Source organism: Talaromyces stipitatus, genomic scaffold (genome assembly GCF_000003125.1).
Source record: "Talaromyces stipitatus ATCC 10500 scf_1105507295511 genomic scaffold, whole genome shotgun sequence".
Taxonomy (NCBI): Eukaryota; Fungi; Ascomycota; class Eurotiomycetes; order Eurotiales; family Trichocomaceae; genus Talaromyces; species Talaromyces stipitatus.
In genome coordinates, this window is record NW_002990119.1 from 1,922,730 (window position 1) to 1,940,029 (window position 17,300).

General features: G+C 47.6%; 8 protein-coding genes across 8 annotated transcripts; 5 read left to right on the forward strand and 3 right to left on the reverse strand.

The window, feature by feature from the left end:
• Window positions 1-278: 278 nt before the first annotated feature.
• On the forward strand, window positions 279-1,106 carry TSTA_104200 (C2H2 finger domain protein, putative). Its single transcript, XM_002486393.1, has 3 exons — window positions 279-311; window positions 362-388; window positions 441-1,106. The coding sequence occupies exons 1-3, from the start codon at window positions 300-302 to the stop codon at window positions 1,047-1,049; spliced, it is 648 nt and encodes a 215-aa protein (XP_002486438.1). The 5' UTR covers window positions 279-299; the 3' UTR covers window positions 1,050-1,106.
• A 21-nt stretch (window positions 1,107-1,127) lies between these two features.
• Window positions 1,128-2,681, reverse strand: TSTA_104210 (pyruvate dehydrogenase E1 beta subunit PdbA, putative). Its single transcript, XM_002486394.1, has 3 exons — window positions 2,328-2,681; window positions 2,152-2,275; window positions 1,128-2,103 (listed from the first exon to the last, which is right to left on the reverse strand). Exons 1-3 carry the CDS (start codon window positions 2,567-2,569, stop codon window positions 1,345-1,347), a joined length of 1,125 nt encoding a protein of 374 aa, XP_002486439.1. The 5' UTR covers window positions 2,570-2,681; the 3' UTR covers window positions 1,128-1,344.
• A 497-nt stretch (window positions 2,682-3,178) lies between these two features.
• TSTA_104220 (Ser/Thr protein phosphatase family) lies at window positions 3,179-6,272 on the forward strand. Its single transcript, XM_002486395.1, has 2 exons — window positions 3,179-3,436; window positions 3,491-6,272. Exons 1-2 carry the CDS (start codon window positions 3,267-3,269, stop codon window positions 5,133-5,135), a joined length of 1,815 nt encoding a protein of 604 aa, XP_002486440.1. The 5' UTR covers window positions 3,179-3,266; the 3' UTR covers window positions 5,136-6,272.
• On the reverse strand, window positions 3,737-6,613 carry TSTA_104230 (mitochondrial enoyl reductase, putative). Its single transcript, XM_002486396.1, has 2 exons — window positions 6,330-6,613; window positions 3,737-6,274 (listed from the first exon to the last, which is right to left on the reverse strand). Exons 1-2 carry the CDS (start codon window positions 6,551-6,553, stop codon window positions 5,236-5,238), a joined length of 1,263 nt encoding a protein of 420 aa, XP_002486441.1. The 5' UTR covers window positions 6,554-6,613; the 3' UTR covers window positions 3,737-5,235.
• A 67-nt stretch (window positions 6,614-6,680) lies between these two features.
• TSTA_104240 (glutamyl-tRNA amidotransferase, A subunit, putative) lies at window positions 6,681-8,510 on the forward strand. The gene is made up of 3 exons (XM_002486397.1): window positions 6,681-6,916; window positions 6,978-7,314; window positions 7,367-8,510. The coding sequence occupies exons 1-3, from the start codon at window positions 6,778-6,780 to the stop codon at window positions 8,436-8,438; spliced, it is 1,548 nt and encodes a 515-aa protein (XP_002486442.1). The 5' UTR covers window positions 6,681-6,777; the 3' UTR covers window positions 8,439-8,510.
• A 4-nt stretch (window positions 8,511-8,514) lies between these two features.
• Window positions 8,515-10,553, reverse strand: TSTA_104250 (histone-lysine N-methyltransferase (Bre2), putative; the record flags this gene model as incomplete). Its single annotated transcript, XM_002486398.1, has 2 exons — window positions 8,515-10,188; window positions 10,237-10,553. The coding sequence occupies 2 exons, from the start codon at window positions 10,551-10,553 to the stop codon at window positions 8,583-8,585; spliced, it is 1,923 nt and encodes a 640-aa protein (XP_002486443.1). The 3' UTR covers window positions 8,515-8,582.
• Window positions 10,554-13,010: 2,457 nt separating this feature from the next.
• TSTA_104260 (rRNA processing protein Bystin, putative) lies at window positions 13,011-14,901 on the forward strand. Its single transcript, XM_002486399.1, has 3 exons — window positions 13,011-13,498; window positions 13,555-13,805; window positions 13,856-14,901. The coding sequence occupies exons 1-3, from the start codon at window positions 13,100-13,102 to the stop codon at window positions 14,742-14,744; spliced, it is 1,539 nt and encodes a 512-aa protein (XP_002486444.1). The 5' UTR covers window positions 13,011-13,099; the 3' UTR covers window positions 14,745-14,901.
• Window positions 14,902-15,665: 764 nt separating this feature from the next.
• Window positions 15,666-17,245, forward strand: TSTA_104270 (bZIP transcription factor HacA; the record flags this gene model as incomplete). Its single annotated transcript, XM_002486400.1, has 2 exons — window positions 15,666-16,123; window positions 16,177-17,245. Exons 1-2 carry the CDS (start codon window positions 15,909-15,911, stop codon window positions 17,243-17,245), a joined length of 1,284 nt encoding a protein of 427 aa, XP_002486445.1. The 5' UTR covers window positions 15,666-15,908.
• Window positions 17,246-17,300: the final 55 nt, after the last annotated feature.

The following is a 17,300-nucleotide window of genomic DNA, read 5'->3' on the forward strand; positions in this document are numbered from 1 at the left end:
GGTGCTTTCTTCGAGGAAGTCCAGAGGTGCTGAACCGCACTGACAAATACTCTTTCAAGAGAAGGTCTTATTAAGTCTATGAGTCCTTGGACTATAAAAAATCAACAAAATAATATCCAATCATAGTCCCATATTAATAAAAGAACGAAGGACATAGAAGTGTAGCAGCAGTTCGCAAGTGAAAAGGGTTCATCGATCTACCATTCTTATCTTATCTGATCTGATCTCGGCGGGTAGTGACATTATTCTCGACCTCAACCACCATCCATTTCTCAGTCAACACTCTGATATACAAACACATGATGGCACCCGTGAGTATTCAACCACAAAAATGACCTGACAAATAGACTAACCCCAAAAGCGCGGCTTCACAAACCCAGCTCCAAAGGTACATCCTCTCACCAACCCCTCGACCCCAATCCTAATCTAGTATCCTACAGACAGACTCAGCCCGCTCAGCCCTAAACTCATTCACCTGCACTCTCTGCAACAAATCCTACTCCCGCCACCCGGAATACGAAGCCCACATCGGCTCCTACGACCATCAACACCGCAAACGTCTCCAGGACCTGAAACAACTCTCTCGCGATCCCAATGCGGCCGAAAGAGCGCGGAGGGCGGAACGGAAAGCTGACGCAGAGGCTGGGTTGTTGAGGGTTGATAATAACGATATTTCTTCTTCGGTGGCGGCGACGACGACGACGACGACAGCTGCAGGGGGTAGTGGTGGTGGTGGGTTTAAGAAAGGTGGATTCAAGAGCTCATTTACGACTGTCAAGGGACCTGCGACATCTGCGGCGAGTACGACTGCACCGGTACGGAAGAATGTTCTTGGTGGTGATGACGATGATGATGTCGATATGAATGGAACGAATATGCCCAGACCATCTTCAACGGCCACAACGGATTCGAAAAGACTTGATGCCGGCGTCGAGAGTGATACAGACGAGGAATATCAAACCGGTGATGCAGAAACTGCTTATTATGATCCCTTGAAACCAACTGGGTGTTTTGATGGATGTACTGGGCTGAAAACTGTTTCTGTATAATTATGACCTTTCTGCTACGTCCATTTCTTGTACATATCGAAAACTTCTCATATCGATCTCGGCGTCAAATGTTAGTGATATCCTGTTAGAAAATATTCAACATAGTCGTACAATTCTAGAATTGGCTAAAATATAGTAAAGTTGACAAGGAAAGTGCAGTCCGAACACTCTAACAATATGACACATGACAAAATTAGATGTTTTGAGAAAAAACCTTCCCAGTGAGGTCTGTTCTCTCGATTGTTTTTGTTTTTTTTCCTTGTTTACATTAAAGGAGGCTTTTGAGAGGGGAGAATTACAGTCGGAGAAGCTTAGCAGCTTGGCCAACAATCGTATCAGTCTGGGGGAAGCTCATCTCTTCGAGCTTGGCGGCATATGGAGTTGGCACATCAGCACCAGTGACACGCACAGCTGGAGCGGTCAGATAATCGAATCCGTACTCCATGGCGACAGCGAGGAGCTCAGAGCTGACACCGTACATGGGGAAACCGGATTCAACAGCCATGAAACGGCCGGTCTTCTTGAGAGACTTGATAATCGTCTCAACATCGAGAGGCTTGACGGATCGCAGGTTGATAACTTCAGCGTCAACGCCGTATTTCTCCTTGAGCTCAGCAGCGGCCTGGAGGCAGAGACCGACTGTTCGGGACAATGAAACAATGGTCAAATCTTTACCGGGACGCTCGATCTTGGCCTTTCCGATGGGGAGGACGAAATCGCTGCTGCGGAACTCTTCGCTCACGGAGAAGGCTTGACCGTAAAGAAGCTCGTTCTCGAGGAAGACGACGGGGTTGGGGTCACGGATGGAGGCCTTGAGAAGACCCTTCGCATCCTCTGCACTGTAGGGGGCAACGACCTTCAAACCGGGGATAGCTCCGTACCAGGCGGAGTAATCTTGTGAGTGCTGGGCGGCGACACCGGCAGCGAAACCGTTGGGACCACGGAAAGTGATATTGCAGGGCTGGATACCTCCGGACATGTAATGTGTTTTTGCGGCAGAGTTGATGATGTGGTCGATAGCTTGCATAGCGAAGTTGAAAGTCATGAATTCACACTACAGAATATTAGAACCGTACGTATAAAAGCTGAACCAAACACTTACAACCGGGTGGAGGCCAGCCAAAGCAGCACCAGTTGCCAAACCGGTGAAACCAGCTTCAGTGATGGGAGTGTCAATGACACGTTTGGGTCCAAAACGGTCTAGAAGACCTCGGGTCACCTTGTATCTGTATGCATGTCAGCTGGTCTTCGCTTACACCAAAGTCTGTCTGAACATACGCTCCGTTATATTGCGCAACTTCCTCTCCCATGACAAACACCTTCTCATTGGCCTCCAATTCCTCAGCAAGAGCCTCGTTCAATGCGTCTCTAACCGTAACCTCTTTTGAAGCCTCGCTGGCATATGTACGGCGATATGAGATGGACTGGGCAGGCAATCGGAAAGCTGGACGAGAAATGGGCGACGCAATTCGCGACTGAAGCAAGCGACCAGCTGGTCGGAGAAATCGGGGAGCAGCCATTTCAACTGATCTGGTCTGTTATTAAAAGATGAATAAAAGGAACGAGAGGAAAACACAACAAGAAATCAAATTGAGAGGAGAGGAGAATGGGCAATGCTGCACCCTGATGGTTGAAGATGAAGTTTTGGGAAAGGACGGGAAACTATCGGACCGGAACTCTCAGCGAACAAAAGATTTTGGCATGTTGATGATTACCGTACAGAATACCGATCGGGTTTGGTGTTGTTGCTGTGTTGCACTCACCGGCGCCTGTCTCGGTGTAGTAGCCGCTGTATTGTCAATACCGTAATTTTGCTCCGTTTTCTTATCTTGACTTCACTTGATGTATTGAATACTATTTTCTTCGTCCAAAACTGCCGAGTAGTCCACTTTGTATATTGACTAGGCCGTCGCTATTCAGATGTACGCATTGTATCTATTATCAAGCTATTAGGAGCGAATACTGGAGACCAACATAGTCGTGGCTGTAGATGTAAGCTGGTGACTCTATCAGCTGGCTTACCTGCTAGCCAATCAGATGTCTCCAAGCTGTGTACCTTCCGCGCGCTGGACTGATATAAGAGCTCATCTAACTTCCTCTTGTTCATAATAGCCTCAAGAAGCTTCAGATTCTTGATTCGACCATATATACTCTTTCTCTGAGGAATGACAACTCTTCCCGCACACTCGATCTAACCGCGGACGAGCTGCTAGCGAGATGATTGCACGCGTCTTGCCGCTTGTCGCTCTTGTGACCCTTTCAGTACATGCTGCACAACCTGGGTCTGCCAGTCCTCTACCAGCAAAGCTCAGAGATATAACATGGGGAAAACTGAACTTCTTACATACAACCGACACTCATGGATGGTTAGCTGGTCACCTACAAGAGTAAGCACGACCAACCGCAGATAGGATGAACTTGACTGATTAGGATCTGGAAAGACCGTCGTATAGTGCTGACTGGGGCGATTACATCTCATTTGCAGCCCGTATGCGTGAGATAGCTGAATCGCGAGATTCAGATCTACTAGTCATTGATACTGGAGACCGCGTTGAGGGCAATGGTCTCTACGATGCATCAGACCCCAAGGGAAAATATCTCTATGATATCCTGAAGCAACAGCACATCGATCTTCTATCATCTGGAAACCATGAGCTCTACAAAAAGAATACCTCAGAAGCAGAGTATCTCATCACAGTCCCCAGTTTCGCTGACAGCTACATCGCATCGAATATCGATATACTTGACCCAAATTCGGGCGAACTGGTCCCCCTGGGCCCAAGGTTTAGAAAACTAACAACCAAGAAAAAAGGCTATCGTATTATGGCCTTTGGGTTCTTGTTTGATTTTACTGGAAACTACAACAACACCAAAGTTCAACGGGTGGAGGACACGGTCAAAGAGACTTGGTTTCAGCAGGCCATTCGGGATGAAGATGTTGACCTTTTCATCGTGCTCGGACATGTACCCGTACGGTCCATAGAATACGAAGCAGTGCACAAGGAAATCCGCAACGTGAGAGGCAATATCACTATTCAATTCTTTGGCGGCCACTTTCACATTCGTGACTATGCTAGATATGATGCGCAGTCATCTGCCTTGGCTAGTGGTCGTTTCATGGAGACCGTGGGCTTTCTATCGATTGATGACGTGAAAAGTTCCACGCCAAATTTTAGCAGGAGATATATCGACAACAACCTTTTCTCATACTATCATCATACTGGTCTCAACAAATCGACCTTTCCAACAGAGCATGGCCAGAACGTCTCACAAATGATACAAGAAGCAAGACATGCGCTTGATCTAGACTATGTACATGGTTGCGCGCCCACAGATTTTTGGGTAGACCGTACACCATACCCAGGTAACAACAGCATCTATACATGGCTGGAAACCGAAGTTCTTCCCCAATCACTTCAGAATCCTTCCCGTCAAGGAAAGCCAGCTCTCGCGATCGTCAACACTGGAGCCATCAGATTTGACATTTTCAAGGGTCCATTCACCCAGGACTCAACATTCATCGTATCACCATTCACAAGTGGTTTCAAATATATCAAGGACGTTCCGCTGTCTACAGCAAAGCGGATAGTGACCCTTTTGAATGGGGCATCGAAAATCCTGACAACAACGAATGAGCAACCCCATGGTCGCTATTGTCCCTTGGCGCCACCACAGCAATGCGCTCGTCAAGCTTCTGACGGAGTTGAGTCAACCACACGCAATCCAATAATGCCACAGCAACATGCGCAAGCTGTCATCTCGGACTCAGATGTTGAACCGTTTCCTGGCTATACAACAATCGATGATGCAGGCGACGATGGCGATGATACCGTTCACTCGCATATCTCATTCTACCAGGTACCGAACGTTATCCAGACGCTGATCCCGCCTCTTGATCACAGCTCTTCTGGGGAGCCGACTACAGTGGACTTGGTTTACTTGGACTTCATTGAACCATACATTGCTCTGGCAGCAAAGTTCTCGGGCTTCCCTGTAAACCTTCCAGCAGATTCGGCCTTATACATGGATGGGACAATGACCGAGTTGATTCAAACCTGGATTAAGAAGAACTGGAAGTGCACTTGAGATACCCTCAGTTACTGTTGATATTCAATGACTCTCATTGTCTGCCAGATAAATAGGGTGACAGTATGTAGAAACTATTATACATTCATACAAGATGGAATCAATCATCGCCTTCATAAACAAAAATCGTCTTGCCACTTCTGAATCCAGAAAGCGTATCCTGAACAGCCTCCACAAGCTCCTTTGGCTCTTTATCATACGTCCACTTCACTTCCTGCACAGGAATATCCTTGAATTTGCCCGCCCGGGTCAACTCAAATATATCCTTGATCGTATTCTCCTTTGCCTGCGAATTCTTGTCCCCCCATCTACTAACCCAGAACCCATCAAAGACCAAATTCTTAAAAATCAATAATCCAGACGGCAATGCTACCGGCTTTCTGGACATGGCGCCATAAGTCACCAAATGCGAATCCGGTGCAAGCACCTTTGCCATAGCAGCTGCATTTTCCCCTCCAACACAGTTGAGCGCAAGACGAATAGGCTCTTTACCATCCTTTGTGAGTTGCTTGACAATACCCCTGAATTCCTTGGATAACAATTCCTCCTCCGTCACAACAGCCGTAGCACCCAAATCCAGTAAATCCTTTTTCAGAGCTTCAGTCTCCTCTGGGTTCTCTCTCTGTCGAATAACATTCAACGTCTTTATACCCCATACACGAGCCAATTGTATAGCGGCCCGACCGACACCGCTATTAGCACCGTTCTGAATCAACCATTCCTCTCCACTGCGCATCCAGTCCCAATCACAGAAATCCTTGATCATGCGATATGCCGTAACGGGGTTGACGCTGACGGTACCGACTTGTAAAGCTGTTAACCCCTCCTTATCGACTTTGATTAACTGCGATTCTTCGAGTTGAGCGTGTGTGCGCCATGTGCCTTGCCCCGTGCGTTTCATGATTACCCAGTCACCTTTCTTGAGGGATTGGACCTGGGGTCCTGTTGAGAGGACTTCGAAGGCCCCTTCGTTGCCGGCGACGGCGGATGGTTCGGTTGTGCCTAGGATATTGGTGAAGGTGGGTTTGGCTGGGTAGACGCCTTGAATCTGGTTGATATCTGCTGGATTTAGAGGAGTAGCGAGGAGGCGGAGGTTTACTTGCGAGCCACTTGGTGGTCCAATGGAGTGTTTGTGTAGTCTGCATATTCATTAGCCATAGTTGCTTGCCTGAAACAAGAGAAAGGCCGAATTACTGCAAAACATCCTTTGGCTCTCCATATTTGGGATATACGATTACTTTGGCCTGCGTATAGCCGTATGCAGACACGAATCGTTGAGCTGCTGCTCCAGCTTGATATCCGCCTTGCACTTTTGATCGGATGAAGGGAGCTCTGACTGATTCGATTGAAGAGCGATATGAGCTTGTAGCTTGACGGATGCAGGGCGCAGATGGCCTCAAAGTTCGTGGGGTGAACATTTCGAATAACTGAGTGCTCTCAACGGATTTATAGCGATTGATATTGAGAGGATGAAGTTCGAAAGGTTGTAGTTGATGAATGACGTACTATTTAACTAGCACCTCGGGAAAAGTCAATGCGGCCCGCGGACTTCATCCGAGCAAAACATTCATTTTCCGGAGCAACAGCAACTATATACATGCTCACTTCATCAGTGTGACTATCGTCGCACTCGAGAGCGTCAATGTCACTGCTCCGCGAAGCTGAAAAATGTATAGCTAATCAGAAGCTCTTTACCGAGCTGAATGCTTTTATTACTCCTCTTCAGAGCCTAGGATCCTATGCAGATCGTATTCGAGATGCGGATGTGCGAAGGGAGAATGGTGAGCATACCTTCAAGATGTTTTCCAGGTATGTAATGACTGATTAATGCGTTAATGATAGGGACTTTGAAATCCCCCCTCGACGGTCGCTTAATTGCTATCAAAGACAACATCTGCACTCGTTCTCTACCAACGACATGCGCCTCCCGAATGCTCGAGAAATTCACAAGCCCATTCGATGCAACAGTAATTAATTCCTTGGAAAATGCTGGAGCTATAATCGGCGGGAAAACAAACCTAGATGAATTTGGTATGGGCTCTCATTCGACGCATTCTCATTTTGGACCGGTTAAGAATTATTTTGATATTGTGAACGGGGATGGCTCGGAAAGATCTCTTTCTGCTGGTGGGAGTTCTGGAGGGAGTGCGGTTGCGGTTGCTACTGATCAGTGTTATGCGTATGTTGCGCTGAGATTTGGAATTTTGGTATGATGCTAATGTATTGGGCAGTGCATTAGGTACGGATACCGGAGGATCAGTGAGATTGCCTGCTGCATACACGGGCATCGTTGGATTCAAACCTTCTTATGGTCTGATATCTCGCTGGGGAGTTATTGCATACGCCAACTCGCTGGACACAGTCGGTATTTTGGCCAAGAGGACATCAATTGTCCGCGAAGTCTTCAATATTCTGAATCATCACGATGCGCGAGATCCCACTAACCTATCTACCTCTACCCGCTCTCGAATAGCCACCGCCGTGTCACAACTCCACTCCTCAAGTCGCCTATCATCTCGCCCACTACGAATCGGCGTCCCCATCGAATATAATCTGACCGAAATGACATCAGACGTCCGCAAAGTCTGGCTCTCAACACTTCAGACCCTCGAAAAACAAGGCCACACCCTCCACCCAATCTCCCTCCCATCCACAAAACACGCCTTATCAGCCTACTACATCCTCGCACCCGCAGAAGCATCTTCAAATCTAGCCAAATACGACGGCATCAGATACGGCACACGAGCAGAGGGTCCTGATAAAGGCGAAGAACCCAACGACTATCTATACGCGCGGACCCGGGGCGAAGGATTCGGCGATGAAGTCCGTAGACGTATTCTACTGGGTTCATTCAGCCTCAGCGCAGATGCAATGGACAATTACTTCATCCAGGCGCAGCGCGTTCGTCGACTTGTGCAGAATGATTTCGACAATGTCTTTGCATTAAAGAATCCGCTTGGCGATGACGCTGAGGTTGAGAATCGGGCTCCGAGTCCTGCGGAAACGAAAGTGGATGTTATCATTGGACCTACGACGGCTTCTCTTCCACCTAGTCTGGCGTCTGTTACTGAGGATCAGGATTCTGCTGTTTCTGCGCCGTTGCATTCTTATGTCACGGATGTGTGTACTGTGCCTGCGAGTTTGGCGGGTTTGCCGGCTATCTCAGTGCCTGTTCCAGCACCGACTGGCAAGTCACTGGGTGATGGGAAGACTGGATTTGATAAAGTCGGGATACAGATCATTGGGCAATATGGTGACGATAATCTTGTGTTGAGAGTTGCGGAGTTATTGGAAGTCAATTGATTGAGCTTGCAAGAGCCTCACCTGCTGTTATAGACTGGGGTTTGTATGGTTGGAAATGTACGAGTATGTTAATTCGAGATACCATAGGTTTGTTTGAATACATTTCCTCTACAAAGGGATGATTTGATTGTCTTCTAGAGATATCTAAGTCATCTCAACATCCTCATCATGCCCATTCCCTACGCTTCCAAGTACGGTCCCTGTAACCAGGCCGGACATGTGATCCCCATTCCCATTTATATCATTACTCGTCCCTTGTTCCTCCGTCCCTACATTCACTGTAACAGTAGGCGGCGCATCAGTCGCCAACATAGCAGCTTCATACACCGCGCCCACGCCCTCTTGCACAACATCAACACTCCGCTGGCCAGTTGCAGGCACGACAGTCGACGACGAGCCATCAACAAACTCAGTGCTGATCACTGTCGGAACTGTAGCCGCACTTGCAGAGGTATTACCAGGACTAAGAAGAGCATGATGTTTGCCATTCTGTTTTGCAACAGCAGCGCCAGCATTATTGGCTCCTCTCATGGCCAGGTCCGTATCTGTAGTTTCACTACCCCATAAGAACATCGCCTCAATCTCATCGACTATATCAGCCACGATATCTTCCACGATCTGATCGTTGAATCGTTCCCCAAACGGTTTCACGACTGTTACTTCCTCGTTCTTATGTTCCTCATCCTTTGAATCGTCAGTTTCCACAACGGGCGGCGGACCAAACCACCACGGAGGCTCAAATCTGCATTCAACTGCCCCGCCACCGTAACAGCTGACTGTAGGGAAGTACCCGATCATGCCATCATCCGCATTCTCTCGTTCGCCAATACCCAAGTTATTGGTGCCGTTTGTGAGGCGACTAGCTGGTGGTAAGAAGGCAAAGAGTTCTTTGAATGGTGTTCCCATTTTCACTCCGTTTTTGAATATTGTGATACTTGAACCGGGTAAAGTGCGAAGGGATGCGTCTTCGCTATTGAATGGAGAGGGGGGTCCAAATGTAGGCGTCTCTTTTAGGTTGAACGCATAATCGCGGAGTTGTTTGGATGGGTATATGTTGGATTGTTGCCAACAGAAATCAGATTTGAGGTGAAAAGGTACTCGATCCCGAATGAAGTTCGTGACTGTGGGATATTTAGTGGGCTGCTTGTCGGCAGACGGATCGTATGTCCCCTCGGCGACCTTTTTATGGACTGATAGAGGAGGTAATGTGATAAGTAAGCCAATAACATCTCCCTCGGCAATGCTCTCGCCTTTGTCGAAAAAGTGTTCGCAACGCATGCGATTTATGACCTCCCCGTTCACGTCGCGAATACCATATCCATAACAGTCAACCCCAACGTTGACGTCAAGTTCTGCCTCTCGGCGCGCAAATCCCAGTCTTACATGACCTCTTGAAGACGCAGGAGAAGTATTTCCCTCAGAACCGTTAGGTTGCGGATCCTTAACAATACCACTGATCACCTTCGCTTCATAGTAATACGCCCCTTCGCGCGCGCATACATTTGCTCGAGCAGAGTGCCATGCATCAGTTGTTGTAACCGCCAGACCATCTTTCGTAAACGCAATTGCCGCCGGAGAATCCTCAAAGCTAAAACGAGCATGATAAGGCGCCACATCCGTCTGTCGATATTTTATATTCGTAAACTTCGGATCGGAAATCGCATAACTATACCGAAATCCATTCTTGTTGGTGAGTTTATCGACAACCTCGTAAAAATCCCAGCTCTGTCCTATAACATTCGATGACTTCCTACACAGGAAATTCATCTGTCTCGGTTGCGGTGGGTATAAATCCGACGTTCGAGGTTCTGCGAGTAATGCCGGCCTAAGCATAGACAATAATGTAGAAGGTCTCCCTGAAGCTGCTGCTGCGAGAGCTGCCTTCTTTCTAGGTGGCAACGCAGTGACATCTGTATCGAGTCCCTTGGCCTCACGCTTTTTGCGACTGTCTCTTTTGTTTCGTTTCGATCGTTGCTCGCCTGTCGTTGTGGGAACACTGGGCGCTGGAGAAGCTTTGGGTGCTTGCGTATCGGTCATATTTGGGACGCTTGGAGCTGGGGAGTTGATTCCTGACGAGGCGGCTGAGGAACCGATGCCATACTGGGTGGACGCCATGCTTGGTATGAACTATAGGGAGTGGACAAAAAGATCTCTGTGCTTTATAGTAAAGAAACTTGAGATAGTAGAGTGGAGCATCAGTGTTTAGCCCCAAGAATATTCTCAATGATGTCTAATCAGCGCGTGACATAAAGTATGAAATGTCCTCAAATGGCAAGCTCCTTCAGAGCGAAAACGCGTCTGCACTGACGATTCAGCACCTGATGAAGCAAAGTTGCGGGATGCCTCTATACTCAATTAAAAATTGCGCGATCCCGATATAATCGAGAAGGATCCCCTGAAATCTGTAGAATGCACTCTCTGCCTAATCAAGCTCCAAGGATTGAATTTTGGAATTGAAGAGCATCCCTGACGGCTGGCGGTGATCACAAATGCCGGCAAAATATTTTGGGATACGGTCATAAGAAGGCGGTGTGCCCCTCTGCGCCATTTGAAGGCACTAGGCCCAAAACAAGGCCAGTCTTCCGATTTCGTCAAATTTTCCAAAAGAGGAAATTAATTGAAGCGAGAATTATACGCCTTTTTTAAGACTCAGAATACATTTCTACTGAAAGGTAGCTTCAATGTTGTATTGGAAATGTATTTCATTAGAGAGGAAACAAGATAATCCACAACCCCGCCCCAAGTCCACTGCCAATTAGATATTTATAACCATGTAGCAGCAATATCGCCATACATGGCCCTTCAACGTGCCTGTTTCTGCAAAAGTGAATCCATCAACTAGAATAAAGACAGCTTAACACGGTGATGTGATCACTAATCTATGAAGAAGCTGATATAGAGCAAGGATATCATGCGACATGAGGGTTGTTGACATAGTCCTTGGTAAGAGCGATATTATCAAAGCATTCCGGGTTTGGCAAGGAGTAATTGTGCATTCAAACCATGTAGCATGCCTACGAATCCTCGACACGTATTTCGAATTTCCCGTGCTGACCACAGAGATAGAAAAGGGGAAGAGTGCCACGATTTCGCGCCAGAGTTTCGTACAGAGCCGAGGATATGATTGTCAGCGGTGACGCAGTCTCTTGATCCTGGTTAAGCTGCAAATGTCCATTGACCATTAGGATGCCGGAATTGCATTTCTATACCAGTTGATAAATGGGGGGTAATTGACCAACGCCGTGGCTTGAGCAAGAGAATCCCTAGAGGTCATTCGCTTGGCTGTTCATAAAGCCTCATATATATCCCTTCTGGGAAGATCGCAGTTCACAGCTAGAATGCGCTCTAACTCGCGCACATCGGTAAAGGGTGTTTGGGTCAGAATGGGAACATGTGGTGTTACTGTAAAAGCTTTTAGTTAACTTATTGATAGCTAGCAATCCAGCCATAACATTTGAAACCTCACCAGATCTCCATTCCCATTCTTCCTCTGGGCAATACAAGTGATTGACCAAGTCATCATACATTTTTCCAATAAGCTCTGCACTTTGATAGCTTTATGAAAACAGGTTTCAACAATTCGTGGAATTCGTTTGCGGAGTTTTTATTATCAGTTTTGATGGTTTGGTCTTCGATGTAATTTCCTTATGTATCTTGCAGGAAGAAATATTGTTTTCCCCCTGAAGAAGAAATAAGTTTATATAGTTTCTGGATGTCATCAGATACGGACGGTTCATACTAACTCATCATTCATCTCAACATGGTCTCGATCCCGTTCAGGATACCAAGATGTAGACCCTCAACAGCATGCTAAAGATCTGAATCATTGCTATAGAGCTCAGAATGATTTGCCTGCATGACTCCTTTTGAAGAGACTGTCTGAGTAGCCAACATTCTTTGCCATATATTTGCTTGTGCTTCGCAGTCTCAATTTCCAGGCCATCATTTCCGAATTGCCGCCACAATCGCACTTTGGGACGAAAATCATTCATATTGAGCATTAGAATCAATGTACTCCGTATCATGAAATTGTGTCCTAGTAGGGTCGGTCTGAATGCAGGGAAGCGCTAGAGTTGATGCATCCTGGATGAACGAAAGAATTTGAACACCCTATGTTCTCCAGATCAATGACTTAAGCTAGAAGCACCTTTTGAATACCAGTCCCGGGTAAAAAGATTCGAAACAACAGTAGCTGGCTCCTCAATAGGGCCAGAACTCTCGAACCCATGAGCAGAACGGACCTTGGTATCTGACTAGAGTCACGAATCCTGTGCAGGTATGATGATTGCTATGTCTCGAGATGGTAGAGGGACGGGGTCAGTAGGAACCAGTAAAAAGAATTCGAGCTGATCTCTATATCCCACTTAAAATCAATAATAGCTACAACAATCTCAATATGAGTTTTTCCCCGTAGTATCATAATTCTCGAAGTAAAATGTAGTTAAGATCGATTGATTAGCGGGGATCTGATAAGGCTGATCTTATCAGCGTATCGCACAGACACCGCCACACGGCAGAAAAAAAAAATAATATCACCGACACAAAAGTACGACCTCGGAAACAATAATTGGGCGCACTCCAGAGGAGATAAGGGCAGGTAAGACACGAATTGAAAGATTATTTAAGATTTACACTCTTGAACGAAGCGAAAAAAAATCACAATGCCCAAAGCCACCACACCATCCCGCTCCACCGCGCGAAGACACAATCCCCTCGCCGAGGATATCCTCTCTAATGGTCATTTACGAACAACCTCAAAATCCGGAAAGAAGCGATCACGCAAAAACGATGACGATGATGATGCAGAAAATGGAGGAAGGAGTATCGGCGAAGGATACATAGATGCCAAAGCATCTCGCAAAATTCTACAAATTGGTCAAGATCTCGCTGAGGAAGAGGCTGCAGAGCAACAAAAATTGCTGGATGAAACGGGCGCGGGCCAACAACATAACAAGGCATTTGATTTCTCGGCACGGTTTGGGGATGAGAATGATTATATTTCAGAGGATGAGGAGAAATTTGAGGAAGAAGATTGGGAGGATGAAGATCTTGACAAGGGGGTACGCTTTTTTTTATCTTTTGAGACGAGGTGAATGGACTGACCAGTTGGCTATAGGAGGTTGACCCAAATGACTTGGATATGTTTAATAAATTTATCCCGGCCGGTGATCAAGATCCCATTTTCGACCCTCGACCGAATGAAGAAGGTGAAGAAGGCTCTGGCGTCAACCTGGCGGATCTGATTCTTCAAAAGATTGCGGCATACGAAGCAAATCAATCTAGCGATGGGCAACAAGTGATCAAAGGAGGTGGTGCGCCAGAGGATGCTGTTCAGATACCCGCAAAGGCACTGGAAGTATATGAAAAGTATGTTTTTTTTTAAACGTGCTCTGGGAAACAAAGCTGATAATGAACAGAGTCGGCATGATTCTTTCCCGGTATAAATCAGGACCTCTACCGAAACCATTCAAGATTCTACCTACGTTACCGCAATGGCCTACACTTCTTGATATTACGCGACCTGACTCATGGACCCCCAACGCCGTCTATGCCGGGACGAGAATATTCATCTCATCCAAACCGGCCATTGCTCAACAATTCATTAACATGGTACTACTCGAACGGGTACGCGACGAGATTCACGAAACCCGCAAACTCAACGTCCACGTCTACAACGCACTGAAGAAGGCTCTTTATAAGCCGGCCTGTTTCTTCAAGGGTCTACTATTCCCGCTAATCGCTTCAGGGATATGCACACTACGCGAAGCTCACATTGTCTCTTCAGTTATCGCTCGAGTGTCCATTCCTGTTCTCCATTCAGCAGCTGCATTGTTGCGATTATGTGAAATCGCTGCCGAACAGACATCTGCATCACTTTCTTCCGAAGGCACAGGAGCAACTAATATTTTTATCCGCGTATTCCTCGAGAAGAAATATGCCCTACCTTACAAAGTTATCGACGCACTCGTCTTCCACTTCCTCCGATTCCGAGCCATGGATAACACTGAGAATGATCACATGATGATCGACGGAGCTCACAATTCAGCAGCCGCATCAATGAACTATAAATTACCTGTTCTATGGCACCAGTCCCTCCTCGTCTTTGCGCAACGATACCGAAACGATATCACCGAAGACCAGCGAGAAGCTCTGCTCGATCTGTTGCTGGTCCGCGGTCACAAGGATATTGGTCCTGAAGTTCGTCGAGAACTTCTTGCGGGTCGAGGACGAGGTGTGGTTGTTCCCAGTGCGGATTCTGTTGCTGCCGCCGCTGCGGGGGATGATACCATGGATGTTGAAATGTGAATTTTTTTTTCCGAGCTATACATAAAGATGCATAGATATTGACGAGTTTTCTTTGTTACTTAAAATACTGGAAGTCATGCTGGTTTGTCGGCGTTAGGTGTGCTTTTAGCTTCTCATATGCTAGTTCTACTTATATCATTCGATGAATTCGGTTCAGGATATGAAATGTGCTGACAATGGGAGAGGTCAGCAATCCTACCTATGTACGTACGTACTCTGTACGGAGAAGGCAGTTCTATACTACGAGTCCGCGGAAAGTATTGTTCGGCAAGAAATACTCCTTGATAATTACCGGAGGCGTACATTCGCGAGTCGAAAGGAGCTAAGTAGTCCCACGGGGACCTCCTAACTGTACTCCGAGAACCATACATTACTGAGCATCCAGGCGCTGACGTCTCCAGTCCTTCCAGGCCCAGACCAAGAAACAATAACCCGTTCTAAGGGGCAGGCGTCGTCAGCCTCGCCCCAGCACTGACAGACAGTGGTATCCCTAGATTCAGGAGGTATTCGGTACGACTCACCTCATCTATCCGAATCCCGGCACATGCTGCACATGCTGTACTTCGCCCATCGGTCCTACATTGGCGTCGCACAACATGCGCGATGGGTGACTCGACATGTAACGCTGCTGAGACGCAGTGTGGGATCGGATAGATTAAAGCGTCGTGTGGGCTACAGGTACCATAGTAAGAGCCTAAGAAGTAAGGCCGACAATCCGAGGGTGAGACAGATGACAAAAGGAGCCCCTGCAGAGTGCGTCCAATCTGCCTGCTGATTGGTTAGTCCGTGTAACTCCGCCCCCTTTGCGGCCCCTCATTGGCCCACTCGACTGCGTCTTCCCCCTTTGGGAGGATACCATCACGTGACGCAGCAACTGGCCACGCTGGCCTTAAAAAGCATCGCTGCCTGCCCTCTGTGACTCTCCTCGACCAGGCTTGTCCTCGCCCACTTATACTCCTGACACAAAACAGACACCTGGCCTCTTCCACTTCTTGTCACTGGAGTGCACACTCTGGATCTTCGCTTGGATGAACAGGACACCGTGACCTTTGTCCATCAACTCGCCCTCGACGGGAACTCTCCAGTGATTTCTATGATTGCCACATCCTTTGACAGGCTTTGTTACTACACAACACGATTCTATCAAACACTACACGAATAAAAATGGAAAACTTGATGTCCCCGATGGAAATGCTTCGGGACACCACTCCCATGGATGTCCCCCAACTCACCATCTCACCGGCAGACACATCGTTAGATGCATCGCCGCCGGCCGAGGTCAAGGTGGAAGAAACCAAGACGGAAGAGAAGAAGCCTGTCAAGAAGCGAAAGTCATGGGGCCAGGAACTTCCCACCCCAAAGACCAACCTTCCCCCTCGGTATGTTGCGCACGCCGAACTTGGATATAAGTTGTGTTACTGACAATCCACAGGAAAAGGGCAAAGACTGAAGACGAAAAAGAACAACGCCGTATTGAGCGTGTCCTCCGAAACAGAGCAGCAGCACAAACATCCCGAGAACGGAAACGTCTCGAGGTGGAGAAATTAGAAGGCGAGAAACAACGAATGGAACAACAAAATCAGTTCTTGTTGCAGCGACTCGCGCAGATGGAGGCGGAGAACAACCGCCTGAATCGCCAAGTCGCGCAACTATCAGCTGAGATCCGTGGTTCTCGCGGCACGACTCCCATGACCACTATCGATACCGCCTCTCCCACACTTACTCCTACCTTGTTCAAACAAGAGGGAGAAGACTTCACCATGGACAAGATTCCATTCCCTACTCCATCAATATCCGACTACTCCCCAAGCCTCAAGCTAGAAGATCTGGCTGAATCCTCCGACATGACACAACATCCTGCAGCGGTGTTGTGCGACCTGCAGTGTCAGTCGAAGGAATCGAAGGATCTTCCGCTGCCAACCCACTCTTCGTTGAAAGCATTTCAAATGGTGCTACTACAGCTCCTCTTTCTGACGATGACTTCCGCCGCCTATTCAACAGTGATTCTCCCTCTGAGTCAGATTCTGAACTCCATGAAAGCGGGCTCCCCTTTGACCTTTTCGACGGAGGAGACGTATCGGCATTTGCCTTTGATTCATTGGTTGATTTCGACCCCGACCCTGTCGTCGTCGTCGACGAGGTCCTCGACTCCTCGATCGGTTTTTCGAATGAGAGTGCTCACCAGACTTCTGGCGTGCAGCCCAGCCTTGGCGCGTCCACTTCGCGATGCGACGGGCAAAGCATTGCAGCTAGCGGTTGAAGCAGCAACTCTTCGTCAAACCCGGTCGGAGGTTGGTGATGTTGTTGAGACGACCACACCCAGTTGGGAATCGTTACTAACCATGGCATGGGCCATTGATTCGATTCGTTTGGGCCGTTATAAAGTCACCAGAGCGGGGCGAGACAAGAGGGTGCTTAAATCGCAGCACAAAATAATGAAACGAACCAGCATGCGGAGTTTTCGGAGTTATGGGAAATGGGCTAGTTCTGAAGCCAGTTAGTGTAAAATATTTATATTTTTTTCCTGACAAAGTAAAATCCCGTAGTTGAGTCTCA